This window comes from Odontesthes bonariensis, chromosome 3 (assembly GCF_027942865.1).
Source record: "Odontesthes bonariensis isolate fOdoBon6 chromosome 3, fOdoBon6.hap1, whole genome shotgun sequence".
Classification (NCBI taxonomy): Eukaryota; Metazoa; Chordata; class Actinopteri; order Atheriniformes; family Atherinopsidae; genus Odontesthes; species Odontesthes bonariensis.
In genome coordinates, this window is record NC_134508.1 from 16,816,767 (window position 1) to 16,839,484 (window position 22,718).

At 41.4% G+C, this 22,718-nt stretch overlaps 1 protein-coding gene across 7 annotated transcripts in view; it reads right to left on the reverse strand.

Annotated features, from left to right (window-relative positions):
• The window catches only part of dlgap4b (discs, large (Drosophila) homolog-associated protein 4b), a 129,004-nt gene that overhangs the window by 10,407 nt on the left and 95,879 nt on the right, over nt 1–22,718 (reverse strand). For 3 of the 7 annotated variants that reach the window (XM_075460548.1, XM_075460546.1, XM_075460551.1), the window contains exons 4-11: nt 17,159–18,445; nt 16,819–17,033; nt 15,437–15,538; nt 14,573–14,720; nt 13,056–13,308; nt 12,546–12,698; nt 1,646–2,085; nt 1,101–1,189 (exon numbers count right to left, since the gene is read on the reverse strand). In XM_075460548.1, coding sequence (XP_075316663.1) covers nt 1,101–1,189; nt 1,646–2,085; nt 12,546–12,698; nt 13,056–13,308; nt 14,573–14,720; nt 15,437–15,538; nt 16,819–17,033; nt 17,159–18,370 — 2,612 coding nt within the window. In that variant the 5' untranslated portion in view covers nt 18,371–18,445. Of the gene's footprint in view, nt 1–1,100; nt 1,190–1,645; nt 2,086–8,246; nt 8,315–12,545; nt 12,699–13,055; nt 13,309–14,572; nt 14,721–15,436; nt 15,539–16,818; nt 17,034–17,158; nt 18,446–22,718 lie in introns of those variants that run through there. The other 4 variants (XM_075460549.1, XM_075460550.1, XM_075460553.1 and 1 more) reach the window with 4 other exon arrangements.

Below are 22,718 nucleotides of genomic sequence, written 5' to 3' on the forward strand. Positions count from 1 at the left end.
GGCCCCACTGATTATGAGACACATTCATTGCGGCATTGTTTCAATAAGCTTATGCAATGTCAAAAGCTTTCTGTGTGAACTTTTTTCAAAGCTCTTCGATTGATGATGAAAGAGCTGGACACCAGCACATCCCAAAGATTATCAACTGGGTTAGGGTCTGTGGGAAAATGAGGTTTCATAATCCCTGAACTACTCTATCACACTTTGAGACAAATGATTCCTGATATTTTCATCTCAACAAACAAACGCCAAAAGCCTAGTCATTTAGTAGATACAGGTAGTCAACCGACCTCATTTTAAGGGCACATAGTACTTCAGAACCTCAAGCTGGTCAACTGCATTAACTCCAGATAATATGTTTTAACTGAGATAGTGACTTTTCTTCTGGACAGGCAGTGCAATAGCCATGGCTCAAATAAGCAGATGCTATGTGCAAGACCCATAATACAAAAGTAAGAAAGCACAGGAGGAAGGCATCGGGAGTCAAGAATCTCCTGACATTCAAAACATTAAAAGCACAGAATGAGAACTACACGGCAACAAACACAATGAAGTTTCAACAATAAGCAGAGACACATTTAAAGTCCCCTCCCTGATTAAAAAAATAAATAAAATTGTGTTTGGTCAGTGTAGCCTTATTTTGATCCATAAACAGAGGTGGACACAAAAGGACTGATTTCGAATTCACCAGATGTACATGGTCACCTTAAATCTGAAACAAGCAGCCTATTCTGGTCCAATGGGCATCTAAGGTTTAAATTTAGCTCGAAGACCAACTTGCATACACAGCAAGACAGATTACATCCAGAAATTCAACTTTTCCATAATTATTATTTTTTTTCTCCCACATTCAGATATTGTGGACTCAGCTCAGATTTCAATTAAAGAATTCATCAAGGCCTTTAAACTCGCCTGTAGGGGATCTTTAAATTGTAAATGCTCACAGATATGTGCTTCAAAACCACTAACACGACACAAAAAAAAAGACTCGGGATGAATTCACTTCTACACAGGTCCTGGAAATGGAGAGAACAGTCAGGAGTGTGTGTAGCTATAATATAAATTCCTCACGTTGTTAAAAGGACAGGAAGAGGACTTACTGCCACCCGTCCTCCACCTGTACTCCAATTGATTGAAATCTGGCCAGCGGTGGGGTCTCTTCTCGTGGAACTTCCTGTATACAATCAACCTTAAAAGGGAAGAAATATTAATTTGGAAAATTTAGATATATATATATAAAATGCAAGACTCATAACTAGCATAAGAGGAGCTGTGTGGAGTCTTTAAAATTTTAAATGACAAAATCCAAAAAGAAAAACCTTCAGGATCTGTAGAGATTGATACAAACTCTGTTATTTAGGCAAACAGAGAACAGAAAGTTGTGGAGAACATAAGGGACATATTTGTGTTCAGTGCAACAGTATACATCCAGCTCTAATGACAGACAGCCAGCACTAATGATAATGTAAGGTTCAAAGTAATGAGACCTTTAGCTTGCGAAGCACATTCAGGCTTGAGATGATGCAACAGTGTGACTTTGGCATTACACTGAATGTGCTAGCATGCTTTCCTGTGTAGTAACAATGCTGACTGAACTTTACAAGCCTTGAATCATGCAGCAGGGGTAACACAGCCCCTGGCCTACCTGGATGCCGATGGAGGACAGTTTCCGCCTGGGTATTGGGGCTACGAAAGGCTCTTGTGCCACGAGATTCCCTTTATTGGATCCTGATTTTAGGGATTCATTCTGGACAGCTGAGTCACTCGTCTCAGTGGAAGCATTGGCGGTGCTGGGAGTTATCGGCTCCCTCGGGATCGTGATGGGAGTGGCGATGATGTGCGGAGGGCGGTGAATACCCCGGGCCAGGCTGTTGGCACGGGTGCTGTCAAGGCTGTCAGAGGAATTGCTGTGAGCGTGGCTAGACTGGCTGTTGACCTCTGACCTCCTGTCCTGCTGGTCCAAGTAGTTGTCCTGTGCCGACTCCGTGCTGCTCTGAACCGTCACAGAGATGTAGGGCTTGGAGGTTGTGCGCGGCGGCACCGGTGGTGGAGCAGTCTTCTTAGAGGTGGTTGTGCATGTAGAGACTGAAGACAAAAAAATGGAAGCGTCAAATCAGGATAAAAGGGATCACAAATGACAGAGTTATGCAAAGCGGAGAGGAATATATGCAGGTAGGTCTGAAAGCGGCTCGCAGGATGGTCCATTTGCTCATCAGTATCACTCTAGGTACTGACAAGTGCCTCGAGCAGAACTTTGCAACTGTACATTAATACAAGGAAACTTTGTTGCGAAAAAGCTGGAACAACAGCAGGATCAAGTAAACATCCCGTAAAGTGGAAAATCAAATCAGACGGTGAACAAATGTAACCCTTGTGCAGGTGGCCAAATGAAATCTTGCACAGACCGCACTTCAAACCCTTGATCATAAGACAAGTTCACAAACCACCTGATTCTCATCATCAAGTATGGTGTGACAGTTGAAAAGGCACAAATATATACAGCATATGCCAGAAGGAAAATGACCCCCACATAACAAAGAGATGGGCACTCAACAAACAGACTGTCACACAAATCTATCTACAAATATGTAACATGCTCCTAGCATTGTGAAAAACAAAGATTCCTTCTCTCATTCTCAAAAACAATTCCTTCATCCTCGTTGCTTTTCAAAGTGAATCACAAAATCCACTTGTGATATAAAGAGGAGAGCCTGGTAACAAATAATCATTTAACAAGCCACCAAACATTTCCATTCCCCCCCCCCCTCGAGCAGACTCATTGAACAACATGATTGAGAAAATTGAGAAAATGCCAAGAAACCGATGCGCAAGTTTGAATCTATTGAGGATTTCCTGACATAAATGAGATGAAAAATATAAACAGATTCAGAAATACATACATTTAGACCTGTGAAAATGACAAAGTGTTGACTTGCCACAGCATCTTAACATCCCGTTACTCATTAAGCAAGAGGCAGATGGTAGCTTCTCGGTGCCAACAAAGAGGGTTTGGTTGACAATGCTCACTGGCTGGACCAACACAATGGGAAAGTGCAGGAAGCTCAGCGAACATCAGAGAAAGAGGATTGCAGATTAACACAAGGAAATGTGCAATCCTCTCGGGCCATTTCTCCACAACTGCACTTTCAAGGGCCATCAGTTCAACTACGGTATGAAGAGGTTTACCTACCTCGGGATCATATTGCAGAGCCTTACTAAACATTTTACATCAACAGACTCAGAGAACAACATCCAAGAAAGGGGCAATTCTCTAAGCTTGATTGAGGTTTACAGCTGGAATTCATCAGAGCTGTGAGTGGTTGAGGTGAGGCATTTGATCCTGAGAACACTGTACAGTCAATGATGGTGAAAGCAGCGTCAAGCTGTGCGGCCGATCGGCTGCAAATGGAAGAAGTAGATTACATAAAAATAAATGGTATACTGAGGAAGGACAACCTCAGAAATGTTTAGCATTACCTTAAAGTATAGGAACCATTAAACACAAGAAAATGATTCCAAACACACATCAAAGCTGTAATGGACAAAAGATAACATTGTGTGGAACAGGCTTAAAAAACTACATCAATAATATGGGGACTGTGTTTAAACGACGAGTTTAGGCCAGGAAATGAGACAAAAGGAATTGGCAAATGTCCAACTACAATTCTGCCAGGGACTGGTCACCAAAAGGATTTATTCTAGATATAACTGGCAGTGAGACATCCAATCAAATGTTAGGTGCACCGTTTTTAAATCTTCTTTACATTTGTATAATTCATACCCTTTCACCCTACACTTTAAAAACTCGTATCTCTCAAAAGAAAAATGGCATTCAATCATTCTTCTCCAGAAAAACATAAGGCCGAGCTCCTCAAAGTTGGAACTTTTATGTAGGCTTATATGAAATCCAAATAACACGCCACAAGCCCATCCTGCGAGATGTAAAACAGATTTTGTGCTAAAAAATTTTTTTTTTAAAAATGACTTGGAGGATGAGGATATCAGACTACCTCTGAATGCATTCATTCTCTACCAATATAGCCACTCTTTTGCTTATCTCATCAACCAACTAAAGCGTGTCACCAATACACAGCTTCCCTTACAGTCCGACATTAGTAAAAACAAGAATATGATTACTGAGGAGATTTCCATGATGTAAACAAAACATTTAAAAAAAAGCACAGATTCCCCACAAAAGCCATGGATTGTCTTCAGTTTTGTTTTTACAGGTGTAGCAGCTGGTTGCCTGATTTTTCATTGTTTTCTATGTTTGTCTCTTCCCATTTCTGTTCCTTTTTTTCTTTTTCTTCTCCGCTCTCCCTCTTTCTCTGTCCCCCGGTCCGGTTCGGCACTAGTTTCACATGTTAAGTATTGTTACAAAAATAAATATATAAATAAATAAATAAATAAATAGGGAGTTGATGGGCATCAAGGGGAGCTTTACATTCATAAAGCTTCCCTTGGCATAGCAAATGTGTTTGGCATAAACGGTATTCAGATTACAATTCTGCTGCCATAATGCTGGACAGGACAAGGGGTTAAAAAACAACAGACTCACAGACTCCGTTGACTTAAAATGAAGTACAAAGACTTGAAGAAAGCAGAATTCCCATTTAGATTCTGTTAATGCTGTATGTAGCATTAGATTCTTCCCTAATGCTACATACACCTAAAGGCAACGTGTGACACTGCAACCTTTAAATGGGGAATGTTTTTACAACCCAATGAACAATGTTGCTGCTATAAAATCTTTTCAACAGTTCCCATTGGATGAAAAGCCCCACAGAGACAGGAAATACATTCAGCTGGGTTTAATGCACAGTTGAGTTGAGTTGCCGTTACAGTTCAATGGTGCCATTTAACTGACCCACCATCCCGGTGTGAATGCACGGCAGAGGGATCAAGATATTGAGTCAAGTATATCCAAAGCTCTGAATTGTGTGACATTCAAGCCATTCTGCCTGTTCTAACTTGCTCTGTGGGAAATCATTGGGCATTAAACAGACGCCGCCTTAAGTTACCTGAAAGGCGATTTTAATCAGACGACTCAGCAGTTATAGAATAAGAATTTTAATAAGGCAGAGAGACAGTCTGGAAGTGCTTCAGGCAACCACGCGTTGACACGTAGTCTTAACGAGTTAAAATCTGAGACGATGTATGTTTCAATTTAAAAATCAAACTCTCAGAAAAATCAGAAATGAAAACTCAGAAATTAAACAACGTTCCACAGGTTTAAATCTCACCCTAGAGAAAACTACTTTTTTCTTTCCTTCTTGAAATGCTAAATGATTCAGCCTTGTGTTGCTTTTCTGAATATTGTGATCAAAAGTCTCTACACATCATCTGGGACTTTGAAAAGGTCTTGCAGCAGACACGTGAGCTGCTGTGAAAACACTCTAACAAAAGGGTTGTTGTTCATTGTAATCCTTTTCTCAGCTTTATCTCTAATTTGTTTCCAACCTTACCCAACATAAAACTCCCATGGCCCCAAGCATATCTTTCTGCCTGATTGAATTCTTAAACTGTGACTGAACATTTTGAACAGCTTCAGACTGTTGTCCTTAGTTACTCCAGGAAATGGTGCCAGCTGTACCATAACTGGCTTTGAAACAACATTCAGGTATGATACTGGTATAATCCACATTTTGTGAAATGAGTGTTTAGGTTTCCAAAACACAATGTTGTTACACACTAATGCAGAAAATATATAACCTGGCAACAGCCCTGAATGATTTGTAAGTTCTGGCCCTCACCTCAGCTGTGACACTAAATAGTGAACTCCTGCAATCCACTCAGGGTCACATTCCAGAAAAGCCAGAGCATCGACATAATTTGTGAACACCGGAGATGACACCCAAACCACTCCTAAGCTGGCCCATCTCCAGACCTGAGCACCATCCTCATTCCTAAACATGAATATCTCAAAGACAATAAACTGACAGTTAAAACAGCTAACCATATGAGGATGCACGGCAGGTGCCTTAGCACAGGCGTTCCTGTCTGAAGCACAGCGATTGTTGTAAACCATCTTCCGCTACGCATTTTTAAAGGTGTGAGCAACCCCGTCAGCTACAGAAAGACGGACGCATGCATTCACAAGATAATAAATTGGCATGTTAACTCGTATTTCTCAGTGATAAAGCTGTCAAAGATTTCAGAACAGCCCGAGTATTGCCACACAAAATTTCTGCCAAACAAATGTCTTCTACGAAACCTTTTCATCTTCATCACAACTACCCACATTACAATCCATGGATCATCCACCAGTCACAGACCAGCACCCTTGACTTGGGAAAACCTAACAGTTGAGAGTACTACGCATCCTCTCCTACAGAGTAGGGTAGTCTCTGTTGAAGTAGCAATATGAGGAACGGGCCCCACTGTTTTATATTAGTCTTAAAAAGAACTGCCACTGTAACAAGGCATCAGAGGGCAAAGAATAGGCAGTTTTCTTTCTGTGTGAGCACCTTTCCTGCACTTCTGCAAGCATCATGTAACGCATTTTAAACACAAGTCAACTTTAAAAAGGACATTCTGAAAAAATAAAAATAAAAATCATGCATATTGATATAGAGGAAACCCCTTTCATTCATGTGCTGTGACCAATCACGGTGTGGTAGTGAGTGTCTCTGCAGACACTACCTTGTCTAATTTTCTGAGGTTCTTTCTTTTGGGAAAGTTTTTAAGCAACTTTTGAACACAGAATGCAGACACAAGCGTCTGACAGCATGTGGGTGGGAAACATAGAAACGTAGTGATTAGTTCAGAATGCCGTCTCCTGCCTCGTCTGCATTTTCACGTGCACGATCTGTGCCGCACGCACGTTCAGGCTCCCTCAACAGGGTGGGAGCTTTCCCACAAAATCTGGTGGTATCACACTCTCCTGCGGGGTTGTGCAGACGTGTGCACGTTAACAGTCAGAAAACAGGATTTTATCTCTCCGATTTACTGCTTTTTTCCCCCAAAGCTCTCCACAGTGTGCATTAGTTGCACTTTGTCCATCACCGCTTCTGAATGCTGTGTTTGCAAACAGCGACTGGAAATAGTAGGTTAGTCTGCCTTTAAGCCCACTGCCAAAGAATCTGCTATATCCACAGAAACAAGCCCTGCAATCATAACCGACATCTGACTCTGAGATTAGACAGGAGATAAAGCAGTAAAGCCGGGTACAATAGACATGACATGCAAATACAATAAAGCAATGTGAGTTTACAACAAAGAATACTGTGTGTCTGCCAGCAAGCAAGCACATGAAAGTAATGAAAGCAGCTAATGTATTTTAGCAGCAGTGGGAAAAGGGTGTGTCACATGTGTCTTACTGCTTATTCATCAGCTCGCCACTTAATTTCTAAAATACTTAATAAAATGCAACATAAACGACGTTACCACCTGATTTGGTTTTAGTTGAACTTCTAAATAGCAAAGGACAACACGGTAAGGCACTTAACTGACGGACCCTCAAAGTATGACCCCTGCTGAATATTCAAAGGTTAGCATTTAAACACTTTGAAGCTTTGATGGTTGCTGTATCCGCACCGGAGACATGGATCAAAAATAAAATGCACACATCAACCACAGGACAGATCAGACCGGTTTAACCCAAGTTTGGAGCTGAACCACATGTTCACACAGAATAATTGTCCAAACCAAAGCTGTAGCAGAGCCCAGAATCCAGCCGATTTGTGATGAATGTCTGCCATCAGCCCCCACAAATTCACCCAGAGCAGATTCCTACCACAGACAAATACTGCAACTGGCATATTTTAGAACCAGTAAAACGCCATTTGCTTACTTTACAGAAGTCAGCCACACAAACACAGCTGCGTAAGCATAACACTCATCCCTGAATTTGCAGAAGTTACAGATAATAGTGCCTACGCCGGCAGAACATTCACTAAACTCTCATCAGTACCAACAAAACAGCTAGAAAATTTAAATCAAGCCAAATGCGACTTCTTTTTAATTGGGCTTTGTAAGAAGAGCAGCTCTGGAAAAATAACCACGATTGCTCTTTAGAGGGGAATTTAGCCACAAAAACAAACGGAGGCCTTGTGCCAAAAAATGTTCGAGTGGAATCTGGAGTGGGCACTGAGAACTGCTGCATTCATGCCATTTGGACAGTGGTTCTGTTGTCCACGGTGATCGCTGGTTCACAGACACAATTTTCAAGTCAAGAAAACAATTAGCAGCGAGATGTCCCTGGTGCTGAAAACAACCTCATGACTGCAGCCCAATCACGCTCTCACCGGTACAAGAATCGCTTCTTAAAGCCGTCCTAATGCTCCGCCGACGCATCAGCAATGTGCTGCATACCAGCAGATTACCATCTTAGCTGTGGATTCACAAAATGAAGGAAAAAAAAAAAAACATGCACGCAAACAAGACTCCGACTAAGCTCAAAATGCTCGAACACACACAGCGGCCTCTTTACTACTAAAAACATTTCACTGTTTGGCTTGAGAAGAGTGCGGAGGGATAATTACTCAGCAACCGTTCCCACACATTGGTACAACACATATTTTTAACTCCTAAAATCCAACAAGAGGTTTCAATAGCTAACATAGGATAAATCTGTAGATTTCTACATGACTGCAGTTTAGCGTACGATTAAAATAAGGTCTTTGATGTGCGAGAATGACTTCAATGTTCTCCATGAACATAGATTTGTTTGTCAAGTGCTCAGTTTAATAGGTTACAGAACGGATAATTACATTCATGAAGAAAATGTATTAAAGCACACACACATCCACAATATGAGCTCCAGGTGCTGAAAAAAAAAAAAAAAACTGGCACAAAACATGGAGTCTGTGTGTTAGGATGAATTCTCCCAGGAATATTTCTCCAACTACAGCCACAGTGGTGTCTCCATCAGACCAACGGAACAGGAAGTACGTGTCCAAGCAGGTTCACGTGACGACCAAATGATCGATAAATCGTGTAAAACAGACATTTAACTAAATTCTTCAATAGTGAACACCTATTGAATGGCACTTAAATATATGCGACATATAGGAACATATAAAAATAAAAGTCCGATGTAAATATGAGAGATCAACTCAGAAATACGCCGAATGAAGCATATTTTAGACCACGGACTCAGCCTCTTTTTCTTCACACTGTGGGAATAGTGCTCAAAGTAACTTCACATGAAGCCACGGCACATGAACAGCAAAATCTTTTAACATTAAGGGTATCAACATGAGCAATACTAACGATACTAGCAGACTACTCGAGACCAGCATCTCGGAGCGCTGATCTGACATCAAGGACGACAGAAGTCAGTTGCAGGAAATTTTATGCACGCGAATCGTAACATTTGTTTTTTCTCAGACATTGGAGCATTGAACTGGTTAAAAACTTCTTCTTTGGATTATCACTTGTTGCGGTAAAATGATGATGGTCTTTTAAATGAAGATAAATAAAATCTTTCTTGAGCAATCTCTTGTTGTGGCGGTTGGAGCTGGTGCCTCACAGCAAGAAAGTCCCCGGTTCACATTATGAGGCTTTTGTGTCTGGAGTTTTAGTGTCCTCCCTGTGAATGTGTGGGTTTTCTCCCACAGACCAAAAACAGGCATGTCAGGATTTACCAACATGATCCGAAGTCAAACCTAGGAGTGAGTGCGAGTGTGTATGGGTGTTGATAGATTGATGACCTGCACCCTGCCTCTCACCCAATAGCAGCTGGGACAGGCTCCAGCCCCCCCCTTCTTGGTTTTTGAGAATTAATGAAAAGTTTGCCAGTACTGTGATAGCAGTTTAAGAAATATTCCTTGAGGGGCGGTCTGTGGCGTAGTGGGTACAGCAGAAGCCCCATGTACAGAGGCTATAGTCCTCGCTGCAGCTGGCCCCCGGTTCGAATCCCACATCGGACAGCCCTTTGCTGCGTGTTATTCCCCCTCTCTCTGCCCCTTACTTCCTGCCTCTCTCCACTGTCCTATACAATATAGGCACAAAAAGCCCCAAAATATATATATATAAAAATATATATATATATTCCTTGAAGCATTTATCCTAATCACCCCCAATTAACCTTGATCTCCTCTGCCTTACATGTTGCTATTCAGTCTAGAATAGAAAAAAAACGAGGCAAATTAAGTTGTTGGTGTATCCAAAGGAGGGCAGTTTTGGCTACTGTGTGAAAGAGTGGAAGCTATGACTCCTTTTTCCCCTAGGCTGTTAGAGCAGTTATAATAAATAAACATGAGCTAATTTGCTCAAATGATGAGGGATGTGCAGCTGGAACTGAATGAGACGCAGAAACAATAACAAGACAAAAAGAGAAATGTGATTGGTCTTTGTCGCAGTAAAGTATGGCTTCCCCTGCTGCAACAAAACGGCTCTTTTCTTGTTAAATGGGACCTTAAGAGGGATTTTATCCACGTTGCAATATGCAAGCCACCATGTGGGACAAAAGAGGGGCAGCCTCCAGATAATCCCCCATATCAGCAACCAAAAAGAAGCAGCCTAGTAATAGACGTGAATACATCTGACCGTCCATTAAAAAAACTGTCCCAAACAAAATGTTTAAATCGACTACTAGGACTCAACAGCTTACAGTTAAACATCTCAGCCACGAGAGGAGTCTAGTGCGAAGAGGATTTTTTCCGCTGTCAGCAGCAAAATACTCAGTTCTGTACACACGAAGACAAACACAAGGCTCAAAAAATGAAAAGCGCATCCCCGACGGACTGTTAAACGCAACGTAGAAACAATTTGCATTAAAACACAGCTGTCTGTCGGCTATGAGTCTTTGTACAGGGTCCGATCACTGAAATAGCCAAGATATCAACGTTAGTAACGAACAACAATCTGAATTAAACTTATCAAAAGCGAGAAAACAACAGAAAGAGTTTGGCGTATATGGTTAAACAGGTTACTTACTCTGCTCTGAGGTGCAGATAAACACACAGCACCGCGGTGTTTTTCTGTTAAAACACTTAAAGTTGAGAATGAAAGGGCAGCTGATGGGGGAGTAACGCCGGGTTTTTGCTTTGGAGGCGGTAACAGAGCGACTGATGCCTTCAAGTACGCCTCAGATGATTTAGCTCCACTGATGGACAAGTAAGATTTTCGTAGGCATTCAATTTTTTTTGTTCTTTTTCTTAAAATAAAAATTACAGGTAGAAAGTATTGGTTTTAGGAGACATTTTGCCTCTTTGCTCACTTACATTTAAAGTACATCTAATAATGATCCAGATACATGCACTATATATTTGCTCTTTTTTTGGTATAAATCCTGTCTTGTTCATTTCAATTTAGGATTTTTTGTATTACCATTACTTAACTTAGGCATATGTGTAAACTTTCCACACTGGTGCGATAACGAAGAAAAAGAAAAAATAGCATTAAAAGGACTCAGAGAAATAACGTTTAAAGCATAACATTTTGTGAAAAAGCGGGATGAAGCTAAAGGTGATCCTTTCGTTCACCTTATTCAAGTAGAAGTAGTTTGTCTTTTAGTTTCAAAATCAGTCTTTTGTAAAAACAAATGTTACTTCACTGACTAAGCACAAAAGAATAGATAAAACAATCAAACTATCCTCGAGATCCACACGAGCACTACCATAGAACTGAAAATTTCCACATGAACATTTTATTGAAGGCGGCACACGCTCAACAGCATGTACTTGGAAGACTTTAGAGAAGAGCGCCACCATGTGGATGATCTAATATATGAATAACTGAAACAGATGCTGATATATCTATTCTGTAAATCTGTATATAAATCTGCAGTCAAGCATTGTTATAATTGGCTTTGTTCTTAGACATTATGTATTCATATTCTGTATTTTTCTAAATAACCTATGTTCCTATTTTGTACTTGTCCACTTTGATCATACGACGCAATGTATGTCCTTGAAAGGTCCAAGACTTTAAGATAGCATAACTGGGCTAAATAACTGGGACAGTTCTTGTCAGATTGGTCTGTTACATTCGATATACGCCTAAAACAACACTCAAACATGACGAGGACAGTGGTTGGCCTGTTCATATCACTAATAACTGGCCAATTATACTCAGTCACATGTAAATCAACCTCTGTAAGATAAGTGTGAAGAAGATAAATATGAACCATTTCCGGATATTAGGGCTCGTTCTGACGGAGGCCCTGCGAGGGCTCTGTTACTCCGAGTCCAGCGCTGCCATACTTTACCTGTGACCAGAATAAATACTTTGTCTGTGAACTCAAGATTTCTCCGGCTTGTTCATGGGCTTCCAATGAAAGAATCGGGTTAACAGCATCATCAATAAGCCCAAATCTTCTTTGTCTAATTGTTTGTCATCACACATATCGCCAAGCACTCTGTTTCTGCAAATTTGATATCCAGGTAGCAAGCAAAAGCAAATTTCAATGTTCTGTCTTGGGTTTGCCCTGCAATTAAACTCAGTGATGACCAGATATGCACAGTGATGTCCACTTAGAGTGGCAGAGCAATTTGTTGTGATTTTTTCTATCATTTGTTTATTTTATTTCACTTTAGTAGTCAATGAAGTAAATTTCGAGGATCATTTTCAGGGGTGAGGAGTTGGTTTCAAACGGTTACCTGTGTGTGGGGGTAGGATGCGTGGTCTGTCTGTCCCAAAACGCTGAAGAAAAATTGCAAGTTGCTTCTCCTTTGGAGCTTTGTCCAAGCCAGTGGCTGTCAGGTAAGAGGCAAACTGTTCTTTCCATGTCTTCCACTGTGTAGAAAGGTCGTCTAGTATGGGCAAAAAAGGCTGCATTTGAGCTGAATTTATAATGCTGTGGGCAAGTTGGAGTAAAAATGCTCCACTAAGTACCAAGGATTTGAAGGACATTTAAAGGTATGATAGGGAAAATACAAAACAAAGCAAGAATTTGACCCATGTGAGTGTTTCATACTGGAAAGGGAGTGAAAAATAAGCAAAAATATAAAACTTTATTGACAAAAAAAGAAATAACCAAAACGGGTATGTAGTTTAAATGTATATAGTATGACGAAATTCAAGAAATAACAGTCCATCATGGTGGGCAACTCTTCTATTATCATCATTATTCACTAACACATGGCTTATTAAGAAACATAATAACTCACCAGTGCTGCTGCTGTATGTACGAACAGTGGAGTCAAGAGGTGGTGAGCAGCATGAGTCAATGGACACTGTGTCGTCATCTTGGGAACAGCCAGCCTGGATGGCTCTCAGGTAGCTGTGGCTGCGGGATCGGAAGCACGTCGGCATCGGCAGATCTGGAGGCTCTTGGTTGTCCTGAGATTGGGAATGGGAATCTCTGAAAGTAGATTCTGAGCTGCGGTCTTCATAGTGATGACTCCTTTCCAGGTCTCGCAGCTACAGATAGCAAAGAACAACAATGGTGTGGTTGTTGCTGTAGTGCAGTAGGGAAGAACAGTACCCATGCTCTCAAGTTGAATTAACAAATCAGCGTGATTAAACACAGTTGATGAGCTGCACAAAACTGCAACCAAGTAGTTAGAATAGTTAAATGTGTGAAAAGTTTAGCAGCACCGCTGCAGATCACAGAGCTATGCAACCCAATAAACTTGCACTGCTCTTTTTGCTTCCCCTAATACGTCTAAAAGGGCTGTGATTTATCTGCAAAGTGCATTTTATTTGGTAGAAAATCTGCTCAAATCTTTGAAATTCCATTCAGCTTTTAGCATGTTTCATACAGCCACTGCACGCAGACATAGCATTAAGTCAGCCATCTGAGAGTCTTGTTTTGAAGGTTACGACCAGTGCTGCAGATGTCTGTTCACTGACAGAAACGAGGCTGAGTACTGACATTTTGATGACTCATTGACTGTTAATAGTAGGATATAAGGGGGTAAATGCAAGAGCGTCAGCACAAAAGAGATGAAAAAAAAGTAGAGAATGTGATAGTTATGCCTACTTACGTTTGTGCAATCATGCGAAAGGTTTGGGTATCCAGCAGTTTATTTTCCCTTTTTTTTTCTATTTAAATGAATTGTGCTCTGGAAATGTGAAAAATTACACAATTTGACTTACAAAAAAATCTTGTTTAGTACATGGCTGTACATGTACAGATAATTTCATTTGTAGGGCTAAATTGTTGTAGTGCAGCAAGCATGGAAATCCTGTGTTCATAGCCTGAACTGGCTCATTTTAAAGAGGATGATCAGAGCCACTTCACACAGCTGATCTTTGTCTCAGTGACTTTGTTATCAGGAAGCTAATAGTTCCTCTGTAAGTAGATGAATTCGACTGAAAGCTACCGGTGTCACTCATTCATCTTTTGGGGTCATGACATTGATGCGAGACACTTTGAAACAGGGATCCTTTGTTCACTGGAAGCTCATTATATCATAGTCATTTGAGCTGTATCTGTGAAAATGTAAATTATAGAGTACAGCTCTAGGCTAACACAGAGGTCTTTGAAAAGGACTGGTGAATATAAAAAATAAGAACATCGTCATGGTTAAGTGATGTGAGTATGAGCACAAACAAATGTAGTCATAACTCATCAGAAAAACATCCTCTGAGCTATCGAGACAAAATTAAACACATACAGTTGATAGGAAGTCACTTTTTTTTTACTTTAAATCCCCCCTCTGTACTCCAAGTAAACACAAACCTGTTCAATACAACTACGTCTGCCCAAGGTGCTGCAGGCCTGGCTGAAGTCATCCTCATCCCACGGTGCCATGGGTACCGTTCCTCCGATACAGTCAAGATTGTCCAGGCTGCGATTATTGGACAGCTCTCTGAGAGATGGAAGACAGCTGGAAAGGGGAGTAACATAAGAGTAAAAACAAGACAAAGAAGTTGTATTCAGGAGGTGAAATCTATAGAGGAAAACTGATGCCCAAAAAGCAGATGTTGCTACACCATGACCAAGAAGCAGGAGGGAGACATGAATGAGCAGCAGAACCAGCAACTGAAAGAGAGATAAACGGAGGACACTTCTGCAAATGAAGACATCCCTTTCGTTTCCACTTTCATCTATGTGTGATCACGAGTCCAAATACCGCCTCCGTTTCAGTTTTCTCTAATTCTTGCTTCAGTAATTACAGCATCTCAGCATGCAAAGCCAGTGACGATACACGGAGAATGTATGCATGTTCGGTGCCATCACGGTGCCAAAGGCAAAGAACAAGTTCAGGTTGAATCAATAGGAACTACATTTAACACAGTCTTTGTTGGCACACTATGATAATAACATGGCTGAAAAGATCCATGCCATGATATACTGACACAGATGTTTCTTCATTCCTGAATTTGCACAGCGTCAAACTTAAATACTTCTAACCCCAAAAGCACTTGGCAGATGGTAACTGGAGACTTAACAGAAGTTAAAAGGACATGAATTAGGCTATTGGCGTTTCCACCTCACAGGTTTTTCTGAGGGCTGCGGTACAAAGTCACTGTTGACAGATCATCCAATCAGAAATGTATTGCACCGCACCCCTGAGAAGAGGTTTAGAGACCTATCACTGACCTGCTCATTGACCTGCTCAGCTGGTGCAGAGAGGACACACTGTGGAGCGGAGACCACAGGGCGTCCAGCTCCCCCTGCAACAAGGTGTAATCCAGGGTTCTGCTGCTCACGCCAAACAATTGGGCGCAGAACGGAAGAGAGTAGGGTTGGACGATCAGAGATCAGCAGGGGTATGAGGGTAAGTCATTCAAGCATGCTTCGGGGAATAATAAATAAATACAAAATTTCTAAATATAGAACTTTTTAAATCTTTTAAGTTTAAGAGAGAGATATGCTTGGTGGGCCTTTTCACATGAATCTTTTTCACAGAAATATTAAACCACTGTAAATGAATATTCATGGCACTGACACTTTTATTACAACCCCGAAAACATCAGTCAATAGCATTTATGTTAAGAGTTCTTACCAGTAAGACAAATAGTTAATAAGTAGCAGAGATTAACTACTCTTATTGATTATATGTATAATGCTATTGTGCTATTGCCAAAAATCTGTAAATCCATCCAAATTACAGGACAGGACAGAATTCGGGACAATTTGGGACATTAGACGATATTCCGAATTAATCAAATTGTATGTCTCTAAATTTTCTGTAATGAGTTCTGATATCTCATTACTTATGACAGATCTTGGATGCAAATTTCATTAGAAAGAAACAGTCAAGTAGCAAGGGTATGTCCCACTGTCCCTGCATCACTTACTCTACAACAACTGTGGTTTGGAAAGCACAGTCAGAATGAGCGATGAGGCTGATTTTTAATCTGCACTATAGTTGCCAATATTAGTTTGGCCAGGTATGGTAGTAACTCGAGCATGTGGATAACAACGGGGAGTCTGACACCTCTTCTGTGCGTGAGTTAGCCCAGCGTGCTTGTATTTTCCTGCACACTGGCATGATGAGGCTGGGCGTGATGATTTTCTTCCTGTATGCACAGAAAGCTGCTGGCTTATTTATTTATTTTCAATCAATCTTTATTTATATAGCGCATTTCATACCACAGGCAACTCAGTGTTTTTGATTGTAGAGAGGTATTGCCCATTAGTATTTAAAATACAATAATACAGTGTGTTGTTATGATTAGCTGGGGCGGAAGATCAACATTTTCCATTATCACACATTTTAAAGGGCTAATACGTTTATCATCTAAATAAATTAAAGAAGAGGATAGAACCCAAGCCTTTCCAAATAAAAAAAAAACAAAACAAAAAACTATTTGCATATTTTCCATCATCTCTTGACAGAAGATAAAGGCCAGTTTTGCAGTTATTCTTGCTCACTTATTGTTTGATGTTAGTTTCTTTCCTAAAGACCTCCCCATCATTTTGGGAGGTCTTTGGTTGAATCTTAAAGCCCAGCTCTGTGTCCGAGTGTGTTTTCTTACTTGCGTTGCGGTAGCTGGTCACTCAGAGACTGCTGGGTGGCCCTGAGGTAGCTCTGGCGGCGAGCAGCAGTTTTTGGAGAGGGTTTGGGGCTTCCCTCAGAGTCGTCGCTGTCTTCCATGTCTCCCATGGCCTTCACATAGCTACCACTGCGCATCCGTCGACATGGAATTTCATTGGGACCCCCACTGCGGCCTAATGTGCTGCTCCAGTCACCCTAAAGAAGTCATTAAATTGATCAAATTAGCCTTTTTCATCTCACTTTTCCAGTGAATTTGGTGGTGAGGCCTTATTTGTAAAAGTTTATAATAAATACTCTATATCCACTTGAGGCATACTCACCCTTCGTCCAACCTGCAGGTAGTTGCAGGTTAGTTCCTGTTGGACGGACTTGGACTTGAGCATTGACCTGTCCAATGTAGCCGAGCCCTTCTGAAGCACCTGTCTTGGTTGGCCCATAGTCAGTGTGGACCAAGAACCTCCTTTCATATAGTCATTATCATTCATTAACATACCCCCCATTCCACTTAGACCACCACCACCACCACCACCACCTCCACCACCCCCAGGACCAGGAATTGCTTGATACTTCATGTCATTACTGCTTTTAGAGGAACTGATAGTGTTGTAACCACTGTGGATGTATCTGCCCTGACCACTTTGGATGTCATGGCCAGTTGGACGTCCCAGAGTCATCATGGTCATAGTGTTATGGTAGCTGCTCAAATCACTGCTGTCCAAGTCATCTGAACTCCAATAACCTGACATGTTGGATCTTGGCCGTCGCTTAGCTGTTGCCTCTGATTTTGTACCCCGATCTTTACTTTTGGCTCTGCGATTATGCTTCCCTCCATCCTCTGTGCTAGATGAGCCTCCACCGCTGCCAGTAGAGCGTCCATTGACATTTCCTTTCATGTTTTGGCTCTCAAGGGACTGGGACTTGGCAAAGAGCTTCTGCACTGAGTGCAGCATGTAACGAATACGACCAGGACTGTCTGTCCTTTGCTTGGCAGCAGCAACAGCAGATGTTCGATGAAACTGCAAAGTGCTGAATCCATCATGACCTCCAGGAAGCTGCTTATCAAAGTCCAGCAGACTAGGTGGTGCCTGATTCTTGGTCATATGATGTGATATAGTAGCTGAGCCACTTGTGATCATAGGTGTTCGTCCACTCAGCCCCGCCATGCCCATGCCTGCTGCCATACCCATGGACATGGAAGTCCCCATGGTCCCTGTGCTTATGCCCCCAATGCTGTCCCCAGGAGGACAGAAATCAGACTGGTCATATGAATTGTAGTGAATGCCAGGAAAGGTGCTGCTATTAGAAAGCTGGTTGTTGAGAGGCAACATGCAGTCTGCTGGAAGGGAGCTTGGGTGGGTTGGAGGGTAGAGGTGGGGATCCATGGAACCATAGTGCTCCATTGTGGGGCTGAGCATGTAAGGGCTGCGTGGCAGCGTGCTGGTCTTCTGAGGGTAGAGGGCCTCTGAATGGCCCGTGGAGGGATCACAAGAGTCAGACAGGTGTCTGTTACGGTTAGTCCCCAATCCTTTCATGATGGCAAGGAGGTCCAACCCTCTAGAAGACCTCCAAGCCTAGTTAGAGATGACAGATCGCCTTAAAGGTGATTCCTAGAAAGAAACACAGAAACGACAAAAAGACAAAAAATTTCTGATTTTTTGTCTGGTTATAATTGCACAAAACACATTAAAACACATTCAAACTCAGTCATGCATATCGTCTCAGCCACACGAGATCGTCTACTTATCTGCTAAACCAGACTATAAAACACAGTAGCTGTAGGGCTGTTGGGCAACTGAAGTGCTGTGAGTGAGTGATTTCTTTCCACTGCCTCCCACAGCTAACATCTGTGTTAAAATGTTGGAAAAGGATGAAAAACAACATGTTGGAACAAGCACAAGCTGTAGCTTGTGGGTCAGTGAATACATTTATGGGTAAGAGAACAATTGCTGACAGACACTCCTCCGTATTTATGTGGTGCGTAGCAGCAGCCGCAGAACAACCATCTCCTTTTATCTGTTTAAACACACTCAGAAAAAAAAGAAAATGAATCGCTGCAAAATATTTCAGTTCGTATGAACCAAAAAACAATTTTGACTTCAAGAGATTAAATTATGAGACACTTCCAGTTTTACAAAAGAAAGATTATGGACAATAGATTATAGAATTTTTCGTAATACGTAGTAGTGCATGCAACAGTTAAATGTTTGTATGAGCCTTACTTTGAGCCTGTAACAAAACTCTCGCATTCCATCTATTTATATTTCATCATCTTCCTCCACTGTTCCTTCTTTCTCTCTCTCCCCCAGTGACTATCCCTGGCACTGTTGACCAAGCCCATGTCCTATCTGTGCATGGTGAGCCAAGCATGGTGGGCTGACGGTCATTGTGAAACCAGTAAGGGGGATTTGACCAGTGGGTGGTGGGTGGCAGGAGTTGGCACGTAACCCTCCTCGTCTTCTTGGTCAAACTGAGCTTGGGCCCTGACCAACCATGCAGTAAGAAACAGTACTTGTTGTCAAACAACATGACAGATGATAACAGAGATCTTATATGATGGTAAAGAGAAGGTGAAGGCTACTTTTATGATTAATATATTGTATACCCATAGGGTGGCTCTTTATCCCGGATGGAGTAAACGAAACATTTTTTCTTTTACCTTATCAATATTCAGGTTTGTAGATAAATGTTGACATTACTACACAAAACACAGTCTGGAATTGAGGATAGCCAGGGTGTGTACCTTTTCATTAAAGCCTATAACATTTATTTTAGTTTTATAATAATAAGAAATTAGTTCAGTTTTATGGATTTAACAGGAATAAAATGTCATCTGAAACCCCAGAAATCAATGTTCCAAGAATGGTATTGCACATTGTTTTATGATTTTTTTTCCCCCATACTTCTGTTCTCGTATATTCAGTGGCTAATACTAATTTATTTCTTTGCACAAGGTATTTTGGTTGATATTCAATATGGATTTACAAATTATATCGATTAAATATCTCTCTAGGGCTAATAGATACTACTGTGAGACAAGATGCAGTTTATTGAAATTAAATTGGAAAAAAAAATAGAATAAATATATATACACACATTCAGGTGTTCCAATCACTTCAATGGCCACAGGTGTATAAATTCCAGCACCTAGACATTCAGACTGCTTCTACAAACATTTGTGAAAGAATGGGTTGCTCTCAGCTGTGCAATAAGTCCAGTCGTGAAATCTCCTCACTACTAAATATTCTACAGTCAACTGTCAGTGGTATTATAACAAAGTGGAAGCGATTGGGAACGACAGCAACTCAGCCATGAAGTGGTAGGCCACGTAAAACTACAGCGCGGGGTCAGCGGATGCTGAAGAGCATAGTGCGCAGAGGTCGCCAACTTTAGGCAGAGTCAATCGCTACAGACTTCCAACCTTCATGTGGCCTTCAGATTAGCTCAAGAACAGCATGTAGAGAGCTTCATGGAATGGGTTTCCATGGCTGAGCAGCTGCATCCAAGCCATACATCACCAAGTGCAATACAAAGCGTCGGCTGCAGTGGTGTAAAGCACACCGCCACTGGACTCTAGAGCAGTGGAGACGCGTTCTCTGGGGTGACGAATCACGCTTCTCCATCTGGCAATCTGATGGACGAGTCTGGGTTTGGCGGTTGCCAGGAGAACAGTACTTGCCTGACTGCGTTGTGCCAAGAGTAAAGTTTGGTGGAGGGGGGGGATTATGGTGTGGGGTTGTTTTTCAGGAGCTGCGCTTGGCCCCTTAGTTCCAGTGAAAGGAACTCTGAATGCTTCAGCATACCAAGAGGTTTTGGACAATTTCATGCTCCCAACTTTGTGGAAACAGTTCCAACATGACTGTGCACCAGTGCACTAAAGCAAGGTCCACAAAGACATGGATGAGCCAGTTTGGTGTGGAAGAACTTGACTGGCCTGCACAGAGTCCTGACCTCAACCCGATAGAACACCTTAGGGATGAATCAGAGCGGAGACTGCGAGCCAGGCCTTCTCGTCCAACATCAGTGTCTGACCTCACAAATGCGCTTCTGGAAGAATGGTAAAATATTCCCATAAACACACTCCTAAACCTTGTGGAAAGCTTGCCCAGAAGATTTGAAGCTGTTATAGCTGCAAAGGGTGGGCCAACATCATATTAAATCCTATGGATTAAGAATGGGATGTCACTCAAGTTTATATGCGTGTAAAGGCAGATGACCGAATACTTTTGGCAATATAGTGTGTCTTATATATATAAGCCCCAACGGATTTCAGACAACCAGAGGAAAATTATTAAAATTGTCCAGGACAGTTTCATCTTCAACATATGATAATCTTCACATATACAGGGAAACTCGTGAGGCCCTACCAATTTCCCTGGTATATATATATTCTGTCACCTTTCCTTTAGAGTAAATGTACACACACCTCACTTTTATACACTTCTTCCAGTTTCAAGAAGAGTACTTGCAGAAAAAAACAGATCTCCAAATGTTTCATAAACTAGCTCTCACTTCACCATTATTAGCATGCTGCAAGCAAAGAGTCATTTAGTGTCATTAACATAGTCTCTCTGAATGCCATCTCTGCTGATAGGGTCAAATCCTCTAAATCCTTTTACACAACATTAACTAACTGCCTCAAATCCCGTTGTGACATGCCACTCAGCTAAGCTTGGCATGGCCTCCTCAATGTGTCAACCACTAAGGCGCTAAATGACAGTGATGGCTTTGGTGGAGGCAGGCTCGTCTGACAGGCAGAGTTGATGGCAGGTCAAAAGTTGTTTACAGTGTTTGATATTTTTTGGTAACTGTCGATTACACACAAAATAGGAAAAGAGAAGTAGTTACAGGTACTAAATAGGACAAATGAGAGGATTTTACTGAAGTCTAAGAAACATTAAAAACAAAAAAAAAATAAATGAACAAGAACACATTTCCGGTTACTTTTAGAAATTTCTGAAAATATCATCTGTGATTGAATCAAAATGCTCATATAACATTTTTACCTCTGCATTTTACACAGCAGCAAGCTTATTCCTTAAAATGAGGGCATCCATTTTTATATGGTGCTAGATATTTTTTCCTCTCCTAGATTATAGAACAGTAGAAATTATTAATGAGCCCAGCAGACAGACAGCAGGTGTGTCCTAATGTTTTGATCCAATTGTTGCCTCTCAGTGAAAATGCCGCTGGATGTCAATATGATTCTCATTAAGTCAAACCTGGCAGCTGATGCATTGTTCATGCCTCACATGTAAGCACTGATGTCAGAACTTATGACGCAAATCTGAAATACCAGTGTCACTGCAATGTGAGCACGTAAAATCAAAGAATATGCATCAGATTTTCACGAGATGGATGTGGAACAGATGGATGTGGAACAGATGAAAAGATGCGTCTTCTTCTTATTCTGCTGTACAGCTTTTCACAAATGTGTGCGCACAAGAACCATTAAGTGTGTGAACCATGTGTGTGTGTTAGTGTGTGTTATTACACCCTGCTTGGAGCGTCTGGTGATAGCATCTCCTCGCCTTGTGCACTGGGGAGCAGCCATCTGCTCCTCCTGTGGGAAAAGAGGTGTTTGGCATTGTGTCCAATTCATGACCTTACTCAATCTCTCAGTCACAACGTTTGAGCTGCAGGCAGTTCACACTAGTAACCAAAAGAGGGCGACACACTCAAGAATTGCTGGACTGCGTTCCTCTGGGCTCCATTACTTTTTGATGTTGTTATGTAAAATAATAAAAATGACAATTCACTTGCCTTTTATTAGAACCAAGGAGACATATATTAAGTGGTCTGCGTGGATGTAAAAAAAAAAGTTCAGTTGAAAATTAAAAGCCACAGGCATTACTCAGTATCTGTTTTTGATTATGTTATATT